Below are 12,856 nucleotides of genomic sequence, written 5' to 3' on the forward strand. Positions count from 1 at the left end.
AGATGGCTCCACGAAGATGGCGGGCTAAACGCTCTCCATCACCTCCAAAATGGAGAAGGCCATCACACACTTCTCCACACCATAATTCAAAAGAGGGATGACAAAAAGCAAGAGAAGAAAAAGGTGAGAAAGAGGACACCCTCTTCTCCATCTTCTTCATCCTCTTCCTCTTATGAAAGTGATGGTGCAGATAAAAAAGATCAAGGTAATAAAAAGGCGAGAAAGAGGTCACCCTCTTCTCCATCTTCCTCAAATTCTTCATCTTCTGAAGAAAGTGATGGTGTAACCTTTGAACCATAAAAAAGAAGAGGCCATAGGAAATCCTATGCTGCGTGGAAGAGGTCGTCCAAGCTCAAGAAGTTCAAAGAGGGAGGAAAGAGCATCTCTTTTCTTACCTACGATGGCACCTTTGTTGCTATAGACAAAGTCTTGGCCTTTATCCAACAATTCGATGCGGCGTTTGGAGATGAGGTCTTCATAGAGTCCTCTAAGCTATGCCATGTAGCTATGCACTTTCAAAAGTCCGCCAGGCAATGGTGGTCTAGCCTACAGGCCAACGGTGAAGCTCCACGAACATGGAAAGCTTTAAGAGCTTCTATTATGAATCATTTTTTGGCCACCGATGCCAAAGACAAAGTACTCACCGAATGGAGAAGCTTGAAGCTCTCTCCCTACGAATCCATTCACAAATATGTAACAAGTTTTGGGACTTACATCTTAAAGCCAATGTCTTCAAAAAGATGGATTTTTGAGAGAAAAAGCAACAATTTTGTGCGGGCTTAACTAAAGAAATGGTGGAGTATGTCAACTCCCAAAGTCCACGCACCATATCCACAGTTATTATACACCATACTATGGTGGCTTCTTGAATCAATTTCCAAACAGGGGCTAAGAGAAATTCTAAGCCTATGGAAAACAAGGGTTCCAATGAGCTTAAGGGGAAGTACAATGTCCAAAATTCTCCTAAGGGCAATTCCAACAAATCTAAGGAGAAGGGAGTTCACAAAGGCAAAAACAAACTCTCTCCTGAAGAGCTTGAGTGTTATCGCAAGGATATCCGCTGTTTTAAGTGCGGTGAGCAAGAACATGCATACCGCGCTTGTCCCCAAAAGAACACCCGCCATGAGCCTCCTAGAGCTACCTTGGTCTAAATCCAAGAGGAGGAAACTCATCACAAAGGATCTCCTCTATGCCATGCTTGGGGACAGGTAAGAGAACATGATGCTTTTATTCTCTTTGACCCTAGTTCTACTCATAATTTCATATCCACACAGTTGGCCACCAAGCTAGGCATACAAGCCTACAAGATGGGAGATGTCCTACCCGCAGATAGTGCTTTCAAGGGGCAAGATGCTTCAGTCACTCCCTTAATTGGTAAATTGAGGCTCTATGTCCAAAGCTATGTGGACAAAGAGGACTTCTTTATCTCTCCTCTCAAGCACGAGGATGTAATCCTAGGGGCACCATGGTTTGATCGCATGGCTGCCAATGTTAAATTCCCTGAAAGGAGAATCTACTTTAGGTTCAGGGAAAAAGATATGTACATAGATGCTAAGGAAATGGGTAACACCATACCCATTGTACATACGCAAGCTTTCAATAAGTCAATAAAGAGATCTATTTCTGTATACATGATTTTTGTTAAAGATTTTCAAAATGAACCTAATGCTTTAGCAAAAGAAAATATAAACAATCACAAGGAATTAGATTTATCCAATTTTCTCAAGGGGTTTCAAGATGTCTTTATTGACGACATCCCTTATGAAATACCTCCTAAACGAGGCAATGATGACCATGCAATTGAACTTCTTCCAGGAAGTTCACCGCCTAATAAACCTCCTTATAGAGTTTCTCAAGATCAACAAGAGGAGATTATGCGGCAAGTGCATGAGTTAGTTGAGAAGGGCATGGTTAGGCCTAGCTCATCTCCATCTTGCTCACCTGTGTTATTAGTTCAAAAGGAAGACAGCACATATCGTATGTGTGTCGACTATAGAGCACTAAATAGGATCACTATCAAGAATAGGTTTCCCATTCCACGGGTAGAAGACCAATTTGATCATCCACAAGGGTCCACCTACTTCCATAGGATTGACCTAAAAAGTGGCTATCATCAAATAAGGATAGTTGATCAAGACATTGTAAAGACCGTATTTCGTAGTACGTTTGGTCTTTACGAATATATTGTCATGCCTTTTGGCTTGACCAATGCACCAGCCACATTCAACCGCTTGATGGAGAATCTATTTAGGCCTCACCGAACCTAGCTGGAGTGTTCTTTGATGATGTCATCATCTACTTTAATTCCTTAGACGAACTCAAGCAACACCTCCAGGTAATATTTCAAGTTCTAAGAGAGAATAAACTTTATGTTAATCGAAAGAAAAGGGAATTTTTCTTATAAGAGATTCAGTATTTAGGTCACATTATCTCTCAAGATGGCATCCAAATTGATCCATCAAAGTTAGAGGTAATAAAAGGATGGAATAAACCAAAGAATCTTCATGAACTAAGAAGCTTTATAGGTATGTGTGCATACTATAGACACTTCATAAAAAAGTTCTCACAAATTGCAAGACCATTACATGACCTAACAAAGAAAAACGTTAGGTATACATGGTGTACAAAGGAGAACAATGCTTTCGAAAATCTTAAAGAAAAGCTTATCTCTCAACCTGTGCTTACACTTCCGGATCTCTCAAAGCCATTTGAGGTCCAATGTGACGCCTGTGGTGATTGCCTTGGATCCGAATGAAAAGGAACTCTCGCAGTTCTACATGCCTTAGACTCATGGAAGCATTATTTATTGGGGACTCCTTTCATTTTGCGAACGGATCACCAAAGTCTTAAGTACTTCATGACGTAGACCAAGCTATCCGACAAACAAATGAGGTGGACAAATTTCCTTTCTCAATTTCATTTTCGTATTGCTCACATTGCTGGCAAGCATAATCAAGTAGCCGATGCACTCTCAAGACGGCCGAGAGTGAATGCGGTTTCCATAGTAACTCACTATGATCTATCTTTTATGATAGATGAGTATGCTATTGATCCCGATTTTAGAGATGTGATTTCAGCCCTTGCATAAGGGAAGAAAGAGGAACCATTTACTTTACAAGATGGTTATCTTCTCTATGGCAATAGACTATGCATTACTAACTCACTCCGTGAGAAAGTAATGTATGAATCTCATGCTCCTCCTTATGCAGGGAATAGAGGGATTCAGTCTACCCTAAAAGGGATTGAAACATATTTCTATTGGCCTACCATGAAAGCAAACATAAAAGAGTATGTTTCTAAATGTGTGGTATGCCAAAAGATGAAGTTTGATAGAGAGAAGCAACCTGGATTGCTTCAACCTTTGTCAATCTCTAATTCACCATGGGAGAGCATACCCATGGATTTTATCTTTGGATTGCCTAAGTTTATCCATGGAAATATGGGAATATGGACAATTGTAGAAAGGTTCAGTAAACAAGCTCATTTTATACCTGTCAAAAAGACTATCAAAGCTCATCAAATGGCACCCCTCTTCATTTCACAAATCTTCAAGTACCATGGCTTGCCAATGTCCATAGTGTCGGATAGAGATCCTAGAATGACCAGTAATGTTTAGAAGGGTCTCTTTGAGAATTTAGGGACAATAAACTTCTCTTCGGCCTATCACCCACAAATGGATGGCCAAAGTGAAATAGCTAACCTAACAATTCTTGATCTACTAAAAGCCTCTGTAACGGAAGTAGATCAAAGATCCCAATGGGACAAGTACTTACCCTTAGTGGAGTATGCTTACAATAACATTGTACATACTTCCACAGGAAAATCACCTTTTAAGGTAATTGAGGGAAGATCAAAAAGTCCCTTGCTACTTAAGGTACATGGGAAGATTTTCGTTGCATATGAGTATAGTCGAGACCTACAAGAATCTTTCCAAAAGATTAAGGATGCTATCTCTATCTCACAACAAAGGCAAAAGGTTGCTGCTAATAAGCACAAAAGATCCCTAGCCTTTAAAGAAAATGATTGGGTCTTACTTAAGTCTCCCAAGGCTCGATTAAGGCACACGATGGGCAAGAATCCTACGGGACACCAAAAGTACTATGCTAAGCTAGTAAAAAGGTACTATGGTCCCTTCCAAATTCTTAGGCCAATCAATGAGATGGCCTATCAACTCAAGTTTCCCAGCCATTGTCTCATACACAATGCTTTCCATGTGAGCCTACTAAAGCCTTACAAAGGAGAGCCACCACAAGAACCAACTATTGAAGACCCATCGGAGATCAAGGACCAAGAAGAGGTGCTGCAGCCTGAGTCCATTCTCCGACATGAAGACAAGGTACTGAGACGCAATAAGACTATCCGACGATATCTTATTAAGTTTAAAAATTATCCTTTTGAAGATGCTAGATGGATGCAAGGCATACAATTAAAGGATAACCTAAGCCTTGTCAATGCTTACAATGCTTCCCTAGAGTAAGCAAATGTTTAAAATGTTTAAAATGAACAAAGTTTTTATCTTATAGGACTCTCTTTTTCTTTATTGTGCAAAAATGTGAAGTAGTATGCATGCTTAGATCAAGTTTGCGGGGACAAGGGCTGCTTGCGGCTGCAGCTTAGGCTCTCAAGCGCCAAATGGACTAGTCATCCATTCTGGAACTATGAGGGTAACATAGGGATCCTCTACCCGCTAGAAAAAGGACTAATGAATATGCTTTATCTTCTCTACCTCATAGTCGAGGACGACTATGATTTCAAGAGGGAGGTAATGTCATAATAACTAATATCTAATTCTCCTAAGTGATTTTCTCATGTTAAACTCATCATTTAATATGGGGAAGTGCCAGGGGAGAAAAAGCTACAATATTGGTTAAGCCGGCAGACCTGCCACAGTAGGGATCCAAAGGAGGGAAAATAGGGATCCAAAGGGGGGGGCCATCTGCAAAAGAGGAATGTGAAACAATGGGCTTAAAAGACCCTAAGGTTCAGCCCATTAAGACTTCGAAATGCTAAGATTCCAAAATTCAAAGGTTGTGTCCAAAGGTCAAACACTAGGGAAATTGGATGCTTTGTATGTGTCCCAAAAAGTCTTCACAACTCCTACAAGGAGGGGGCGAGCCTTGCAAGTAGGGATGAGAGAGAAACTCACACACACACAAGCTCCCTTTACACAAAGGGAATGAGGGACACACGTCAACTCCCTAGACCAGATGCCCACAAGGTGTACTCAAATCCTATTGGATGGCCATGGAGGTGGACCAATGAGAATTAGGCTAGAGTAAATCTAGTTTAATTAATTTAAAAGCACTTAATAAAAGAACCAATAAGAAGTAAGCTCTCTAGAAGACTATTGGACAGTCTCCCAATGGGTCCAATGAGCATTCAGCAGCCCAATGGCTTGCCTGATTCCTATTGGCCAGGAGACAAAGGGGTCCAATGAGAGTTTAGTTGCATTAATTAATTACCTAAAGCTCTCACAAAAGGGGAAAGGGGGACACATGTCAGAAGTCTATCAGTTGTGCTCTTGAAATTCCATTGGCTAAGCCTGGGAGGTCCAATTGGGTGTGAGCATGAGCAAATAGCAAGAGGGGTCGACCAATTGAGAGAGGGGGCTGAATTTTCCAAGGCATTATTGCATACACACTCACACTAGTCCATGTGTGGAGTAAGAAGAATCTCTCTCTCCTTCTCAAGCTTGAATGGAAAGCTTGTGAGAAGGGAGGCCTATACCAACAACTCTTGGCTTTGTGATGCAAATCCAACCAAGAGCCAAGCTTCCATGCATGCTCATCTCCTCTGCCATGCTAATTACTAAGCTAAGATATGCTAATATGAGTGATTTTGTGAGGAGATGTACATCTTTCTCGTAAGACTACTCCTTCTTCCTCTCTATCTACTCTCATACCCTGCTAGCTCTCACTATCTTCGAAGGTGTGTGAGGTCTTGGGTATGAGACCATGAGGGAATTGATGTTGTGTTTAATAAGTGTTTTGCTTAGTGTTTGAAGTTTCCATCTTCATTGCCCAAAATTATAAGGGGAGGTGCCAAGTTGAGCACAATCGCCACCATAACATGAAATGGGATCCCCTTTCAGCGTCATAAGGTCTCCTCTGTCTCGCTCTCTCTCTTATTTCTCCCCTCAAAGACCCTAAGAAATCACGTACACTTGCACCTTGAAGGCATCTGACATTACACAAGATACGGATATGGGCAAAACAACTCGCGATGATATGGTTAGTCAAAGGTTATTGAAAGAAAACGGCGTGATTTGCATTGCCTTGGTCGACATGTTAGTCAGGGGGTTGATGAAAGAGAACGTTGTGCTTGGCTCACCTTGTTGGACATGTATGCCATATGTGGTGCACTCCATTAAGCACACAAAGTGCTTGAGGAGCTTCCTGTCTAAGATGCCAAAAAGAGAGAGAGAGAGAGAGAGGAGGGGGGGGGGGGGGGGGGGTCTGGGCTATTTTTTGTTGTAATGGTGATTGCATTGATTCCAAGATATGTCTAACAGCAGGGTCAGGAATCACATACACTTGCACCTTGAAGGAATGTGGCATTACACAAGATGTTGATATGGGCAAAAGAATTTGAGATGATATTGTTATTCAAGGGTCATTGAAAGAAAATGTCGTGATTGGAACTACCTTGGTCGCAAGGGTGTCTCTCAGATGTATTCACATAGCACCGTCGGAGGCAGTGCCATTTTACTATCATATATAATAGGAGAACTAGTAGGGTGTACCCGGCTGGAGAAAATCAAGAAAAAAATGAAATCGAGGAAGATGCGTTCGAGGAGGATGCGTTTAGAGGGGAGGTGAAGCTGTGTGGGCGAAGCACTAATGACGGTGCGCGATAGCTGATGCAAGGCATCAGTGAGGCGACAGGCAGCGGACGACAAAGGAACGGGCATGAGGGGTCACACACATGGGAGTTGACGGTCGCTTAACATTTTTCTTATTTAAAGGTTCCACCATTTTGGCAGCATCGCCGAGGTGTTGGGTTGGCTACAGCAAGTTTCTATAATGCATTAGTGGAATCTTTGTGAGTTCGAACTTCGAGTATGACCTTTTGAAGTGTTGACGAGCCTTAGCAAAAGGAAAATGTTAAAAAGGACTAGCATAAGGGGAAGAATCTTCCCAGTAAATGAATATAATACACAACGAGCTAGTAGGTCGCACCCATCTTGTTTAATGGTACAAAACATCATTTTTTGGGGTTCATTATTACCAAGAATCTTAAGGTATAAGTTGTGGGAAACAAAAGTAAAATCCAAGAGTTGATGGTAGACATCAAGGAGTGAGTAAGTGCACACGAGGACGCTAGGCAAGGTGGAAACATAGGTTGCAGGAGGGATGGCGGGGGCAGAGTTACTAGGGTAAAGGAGCCAATAAAAAGACATGACCAATACAAGTAAGCCTATAACTTGAAACTAATATAATGTTGAGATAATACAAATAGAGGATGGAAATGGATAGATGTGTGAGTAGATCTTCATGAGTGCTACAATTTGATACCCATTTCAATGAAAATCGTTGAGGAAAAATGTAAAATTGAAGCATTACAATTGAATTTCCCTAAATTGGCCCCTGCTTTTTAATTGTACCTAAACTGGCTCCTTTACCCTATGTGCCATGCAATGTAAGTAAAGCATGGAGAGGTAGGCACTTCTAGATGGTAGAACAACACGACTACAAGAGCAAGGATAAAGAGAGATTTTTTGGACAACATAAGGAGTCCTTAGTGAAGGGTGGATTTTTGGGTGCAAATCTGGACCATTGGAAAAGCTTGTTGATTAATGCCACATGACAAGCTAATGAGAAATTTAAATTATTTTTTTAGGCCCTTGTGAGAGGGTGTTGACATTTTTGTAACACTATCTTTAAAGAAGGGCATTGAGTTTTGTGTCAAACATTATTTTTTGTGCCTTTGGAATATATTGTAATGTAAATAGTTCATTGTTACAATTTTTTTCAAAAAAACATAATATTGTTTGTGACACTACATGTTTAACAATAATAGTCACTTTCTACTTTTCTCAAAGAAGATTTTTATTAGGAAATTCTTGTCAATAGCCTTATGTAGGCCATAGTGAATTTTCACCATGTTTCCTTGATGTTGGGGGGGTCGCACTAACTCCAACGAGGTCCAAGCAGTGGATAGGCTTGGCACGAATGGACTTGTCTAAGAGTACAATGTCAATTCTGACATATCTGTGGGGACTTTATGCCAAGCAATGCCCACGAGCTATGTTGGATGGAATCTAGGGAGAACATGTCTGTAGCCTACCATGGCAAGTATATTTGTAAGTGTAGCCACCATTGAAATTGCTACATGTGTACCTCAAGCCATGGTTAGTGTCACGTATTCTCGAGGTATGCATTCAAGAGTTACTATTAGAAATCCTTAATTGTACAATTATAGAACACGCTTTACATATTCAATTTATATAATTTCTTTTGAAGTTCGTTAAAAGACACCCCTCCATAGATAAAAGTGTGAAAATTTTGAGAATAAAAAAGTTTCATGTGTTGAACCCATGTGATAAGTACCTTTGGGCTACAACTTGATAAAGAAAGAAAACACTCCAATCCAGGCCCCACACACAACATATAAACAGCATAACACTCCAATCCAAGAGCCACACTCCAATCTAGGAGCAAAAAAAATGCTCTAATCTAAGAGAAAAATCCTAAAAAATGTATGCTTCTCTTTAATCCAACAGCACCTTCGTCTTCTTCAATGCTTCATGGTCTTTGCCTTCGTATCCACCCCTTGAACAAGTGCTTCTTTCCTCTTTTATTGTGCAATCAAGTTTTATTCCATGCGTCATAATGACATACAACAACAAGCTAAAAGATCCTATGAAAAAACTTATGCAAAAAACTAATGCCTCCTCTTCCATCTTGGTCATACTCTGAGAGCCCAAGCATGCAGTGTCTCTCATACACATTGTCACAAAGTTCTCACATGGAGAGGTCTTAGAAACTTGGAGACTCTCCAATGCCAATGTCTCTCCCCTTACAAAAGCACAATTACAATGTCATCCATGTAGACGAATATAATTACATACATTGCAAATGGTGCTTTGGTTGCAAGAATTTTATCTTTGAATTACAAGGGTGAAAAGAATTTTCTTTGAATCTTGAGAGAGAAGATTGTTGAACTTTGTGAAAATCCTCTTCACCGGGGTAAAGCCCCTCTTCACAATAGTCTTTGAAATTTTGGAATTTCTACTTGAAGAAGCTTTCTTGAAGCTTGATGGTTTGGCTTTGAATGGTTTTGATGAATCTTGAATGTTGCTCTACTGTTGCTTGGTGGGAGAAGGCCCGTAAGAGGGAAAAGACCCTTAGCGCTTTGGAGCACTTTACTGCATGTGGGACACCACCCCTTATTTGGGGTGCCTTGGTAGCTGGGGTCGTGAGATAGCGCCCTTATGTGGGCGGGCCTTGGAAAAGCTTATAGTGTGCGGGAATCGCCGCCTCAAGAGGCGAGAAACGAGGAGAAAAAAAGAAGTGCATGGCAGCCTCACATCCGGTTGACCTCCAAGAGGCGCCTCTACTATGCGAGAGTCCACCTTACAGACCCGCCTCAAGCTTTGAGCACGATTTGAATGTTGCTTTGTGTCCGTCCGCTCTCCCCAGGCGAAGGGTATCGTCCAGGCTTCTACAAAATATGTCCTTCAACTCGGCTCTGCAAGGAGATGCACCCATACAAACTCACATACACACCTAAATATAGCATGGGCAATGGGTTGAGGGAGCTCCCGATGTCCAATTGTAGTGTTGGAGGGCTCTATGAGGAGAGTATAAGACATTAGACTTCAAGATCTTGGACATGCAATTTGATATAAGATGAGCAAATAAATTGTATATGTAGAAACATAGACAGATCAGGAGTATGCTTATAAATGACGCGCACTGATATGTCTGGATGCGAACTTTGATGGATAACACAGAGAACTGAACTGCTACAACATTGTGAGTGTGGCCATTGAGCTTCTTTCTTTATTTATAATCATCTCATTGGTGCTCCCTCCGAAAAACTTTGCTGCTTACTGAAAAATCACAATCACAAACCGGTCAGAAAAACGCACTCAAACTGGAAACATTTGGGAATTGACAAAAAAGAGATTGCAAGCATCTAATCGAAAAGTTCTGCATAGGATAACAGAAACAAATGTAAAATTCCTGCTATCCCCACTAATGACAACTTTGAGCACAGAGATTAGACATGACAACCAGCCCTGTGGGATACTCTTCATCAGCCTCAACAATCTTGTTAAGGCATAATCTGCCAAGTTCAACATTGCCATGTGCATTACAATGCCCAAGAAGAGAGGACCACCCAATGCTGTTGGATTGGATGGGTACCTTCTCAAGGATGTGCAGGGATTCATGCAAGAGCCCCGCACGACCAAGATGGTCAATCAAAGAGTTGCAATGTTCTACCCCTAGGAGGTTACCATACCCTGCACTCAGCGTATGCACATAATCATGACCCTCCTTCACACTGCCAAGGTGCCCACCAGCTGAAAGGATGCATGCAAGCGAAATTCCATCCGGCTTTACTCCTTCATGCTGCATATTCCTGAATATCTTCAAAACCAACTTGTACTCACCCTGCTGGACATAACCTGACATCAACGCGCTCCATGTCACAACATTGCGCATACGTGACATATCGAACACTTTCTGACTATCAGCCATGCTTCCCCATCTGCCATACATATCAATAACTGCATTAACAATGGAGATTCTCGACTCCAAGCCTTTATCTATAAGATATGCATGAACTATTCTTCCCTCTGTGAGAGCTGCAACAACAGGGCATACCTTCAATATGCAAATGAATGTGATCCTATCTGGCTCAAGACCTGCCTGATGCAAATCAGCAAAAATTTCTAAAGCTTGCTGGCCCTGACCATGCTCGACATACCCAGCAAGCATCGTATTCCATGCACCCATGTCATGCTGGGAATGCCTATCAAAAACTTTGTGCGCATCCCTAAGGCTATTGCATTTAATGTACATATCAATAAGAGCATTACTCGTTTGCACGTCCATGCGAAAGCCATTAGCAAGAATACAGGAATGCAGCACCTTACCATGCATCAATGCTGACAAGCCTGCAAATGCATTCAAAACACACACAAAAGTGAATCCTGTTGCCAAGATACCTTCAAGTTGCATCTGTCCAAAAATTTGCAACGCCTCCCATTGGCAATTGTTTTGAACCATCCCCTTCATCATCACATTCCATGCCACTGCATCCTGCTTTGGCAAGACAAGAAATACTTTATATGCATCTTCTAAAGCTCCACACTCGCAGTACATGTCCAACAGTGTGTTGCCGACTGATGTATCCAAACCAATGCCTACTTCCAGCACGTGCATGTGAATCAATTTGCCTTCAAGCAATGCGCCTGCACTCACACACGCTTGGAAAGAAGAAACAAAAGAAATTCTGTCAGGGTTGGCACCTTCCCTTAGCAAATCGACCCAACAGCCAAGAGCTTTGATGCCATGCCCCTGCTGAACCAAGCCTGATACCACAACATTCCAAGTCACCAGGTTCCGCTTTGCACATGTTTGGTAAATAGAAAGCCCATCAATTGAGCTACCACACCTCAAGTACAAATCAATGAGGGTGTTAGAAACACCACAATCGGACTCATAGCCAGCCTCAATCACAAAACAATGAATCAGCATACCTTGATAGAGGTTTGCCGAGTTTGAACAAGCTTTTAATATGCATGCCATAGTAACTTTTGTTGCTGAAAGCCCACTCATGTACATCTGTTGAAAATAACTAAGGGCCTTGTTCTCAAATCCACGCTGTACAAGCCCTGCAATTAGTGCATTCCATGTCACCACATCGATCTTTGATGACCTTTCAAAAATGCATTGTGCATCCTCAAGACAACTACATTTCGCATACATACTGATCAAAGCATTGCAAACATACGAATCATACGCATAATTACTTTCAAGAACATGAGAATGAACAACTTTACCACATAGAATGTTCCCTAAAGTTGCAATTGCTTTAAGAACTGCAAGGTACACATGACCATCTGCATCCAAGCCGGATTGTTGCATGTCAGAATACAACGAGAGAGCTCTTTCATCGTGCCCGAGTTTGGAATTGGCAGCAATGATCGCACTCCACGAAAAGACATTGGGCTTGTGTATCTTGTCAAAAACCTGACTTGCTTCTGCCAATCTTCCAGTTGCAGCATACAATCGGATGAGGTAGGTCCCAAGCATGGTGTCAGCATCGAGCCCATTGCTTGAGATGAGCACCTGGATCACAGCCCCTCCCTCTACATCCCCTTTGTCAATGCAACACTGCAGGAGGCGAGCGTATAGAGAGGATGCTTGGCAACATGCGTTAACACAGAGGGAGCCCACATAATCAAGGGCGTGATGAAGTTGCCCCTGCTCACACAATCTCTTCAACGCTTGGAGAGATGCTTGGCTCTGCATAAATTGAAGCTAACCATGGTCCAAGTACGGCATCGTAAGCACCTTCATGCCCCTCGAACAGAAACACATAGCTGACTGTTCCTTTTTTTTTTTTTTTTGGGGGGGGGGGGGGGGGGGGGGGGGGAGAGAGAGAAGAGAAAAGGAAATTGTGCCTACACCAACGCGAAGTAAAAACTGTTACATAAGAGAAACAAGTGATAAAATCACGATGATGAGAGACATCTAAGTAAAAACAATTGACAGTTTCTTCATAGTCCTTAAAGCCTTTAACTTTCAAAATAACCATTTCAATCATCTCCTCAAAACTAACTTTAAAGGGTGGTTGCAAGTATCATTGATTTAGGCCCATAGAGTGGCTCCAAATCCACTAA

General features: G+C 41.8%; 1 protein-coding gene across 2 annotated transcripts; it reads right to left on the bottom strand.

Annotated features, from left to right (window-relative positions):
* Nucleotides 1–9,852: 9,852 nt before the first annotated feature.
* On the bottom strand, nt 9,853–12,574 carry LOC147464853 (pentatricopeptide repeat-containing protein DOT4, chloroplastic-like). Of its 2 annotated transcripts, none has more exons than XM_086516908.1 (2): nt 12,014–12,574; nt 9,853–11,845 (listed from the first exon to the last, which is right to left on the bottom strand). In XM_086516908.1, exons 1-2 carry the CDS (start codon nt 12,483–12,485, stop codon nt 10,200–10,202), a joined length of 2,118 nt encoding a protein of 705 aa, XP_086373034.1. In that variant the 5' UTR covers nt 12,486–12,574; the 3' UTR covers nt 9,853–10,199. The 2 variants fall into 2 exon arrangements, with proteins under 2 accessions (XP_086373034.1, XP_086373038.1); XM_086516912.1 differs by having other exon boundaries at nt 9,853–10,054; nt 10,619–12,574.
* Between the last annotated feature and the right edge of the window lie 282 nt (nt 12,575–12,856).

The sequence above is a fragment of the Adiantum capillus-veneris genome, chromosome 1 (assembly GCF_014529385.1).
Source record: "Adiantum capillus-veneris isolate H3 chromosome 1, ASM1452938v2, whole genome shotgun sequence".
Taxonomy (NCBI): domain Eukaryota; kingdom Viridiplantae; phylum Streptophyta; class Polypodiopsida; order Polypodiales; family Pteridaceae; genus Adiantum; species Adiantum capillus-veneris.

Excerpts from the sequence above, each read along its gene's own strand:
- LOC147464853 (XM_086516908.1), bottom strand. The coding sequence starts at position 12,485 with ATGCAGAGCCAAGCATCTCTCCAAGCGTTGAAGAGATTGTGTGAGCAG. Across the intron at positions 11,846-12,013 it reads TTTAGGGAACATTCTATGTG|GGCTTGTACAGCGTGGATTT; the intron begins GTAAAGTTGTTC and ends CACTAATTGCAG.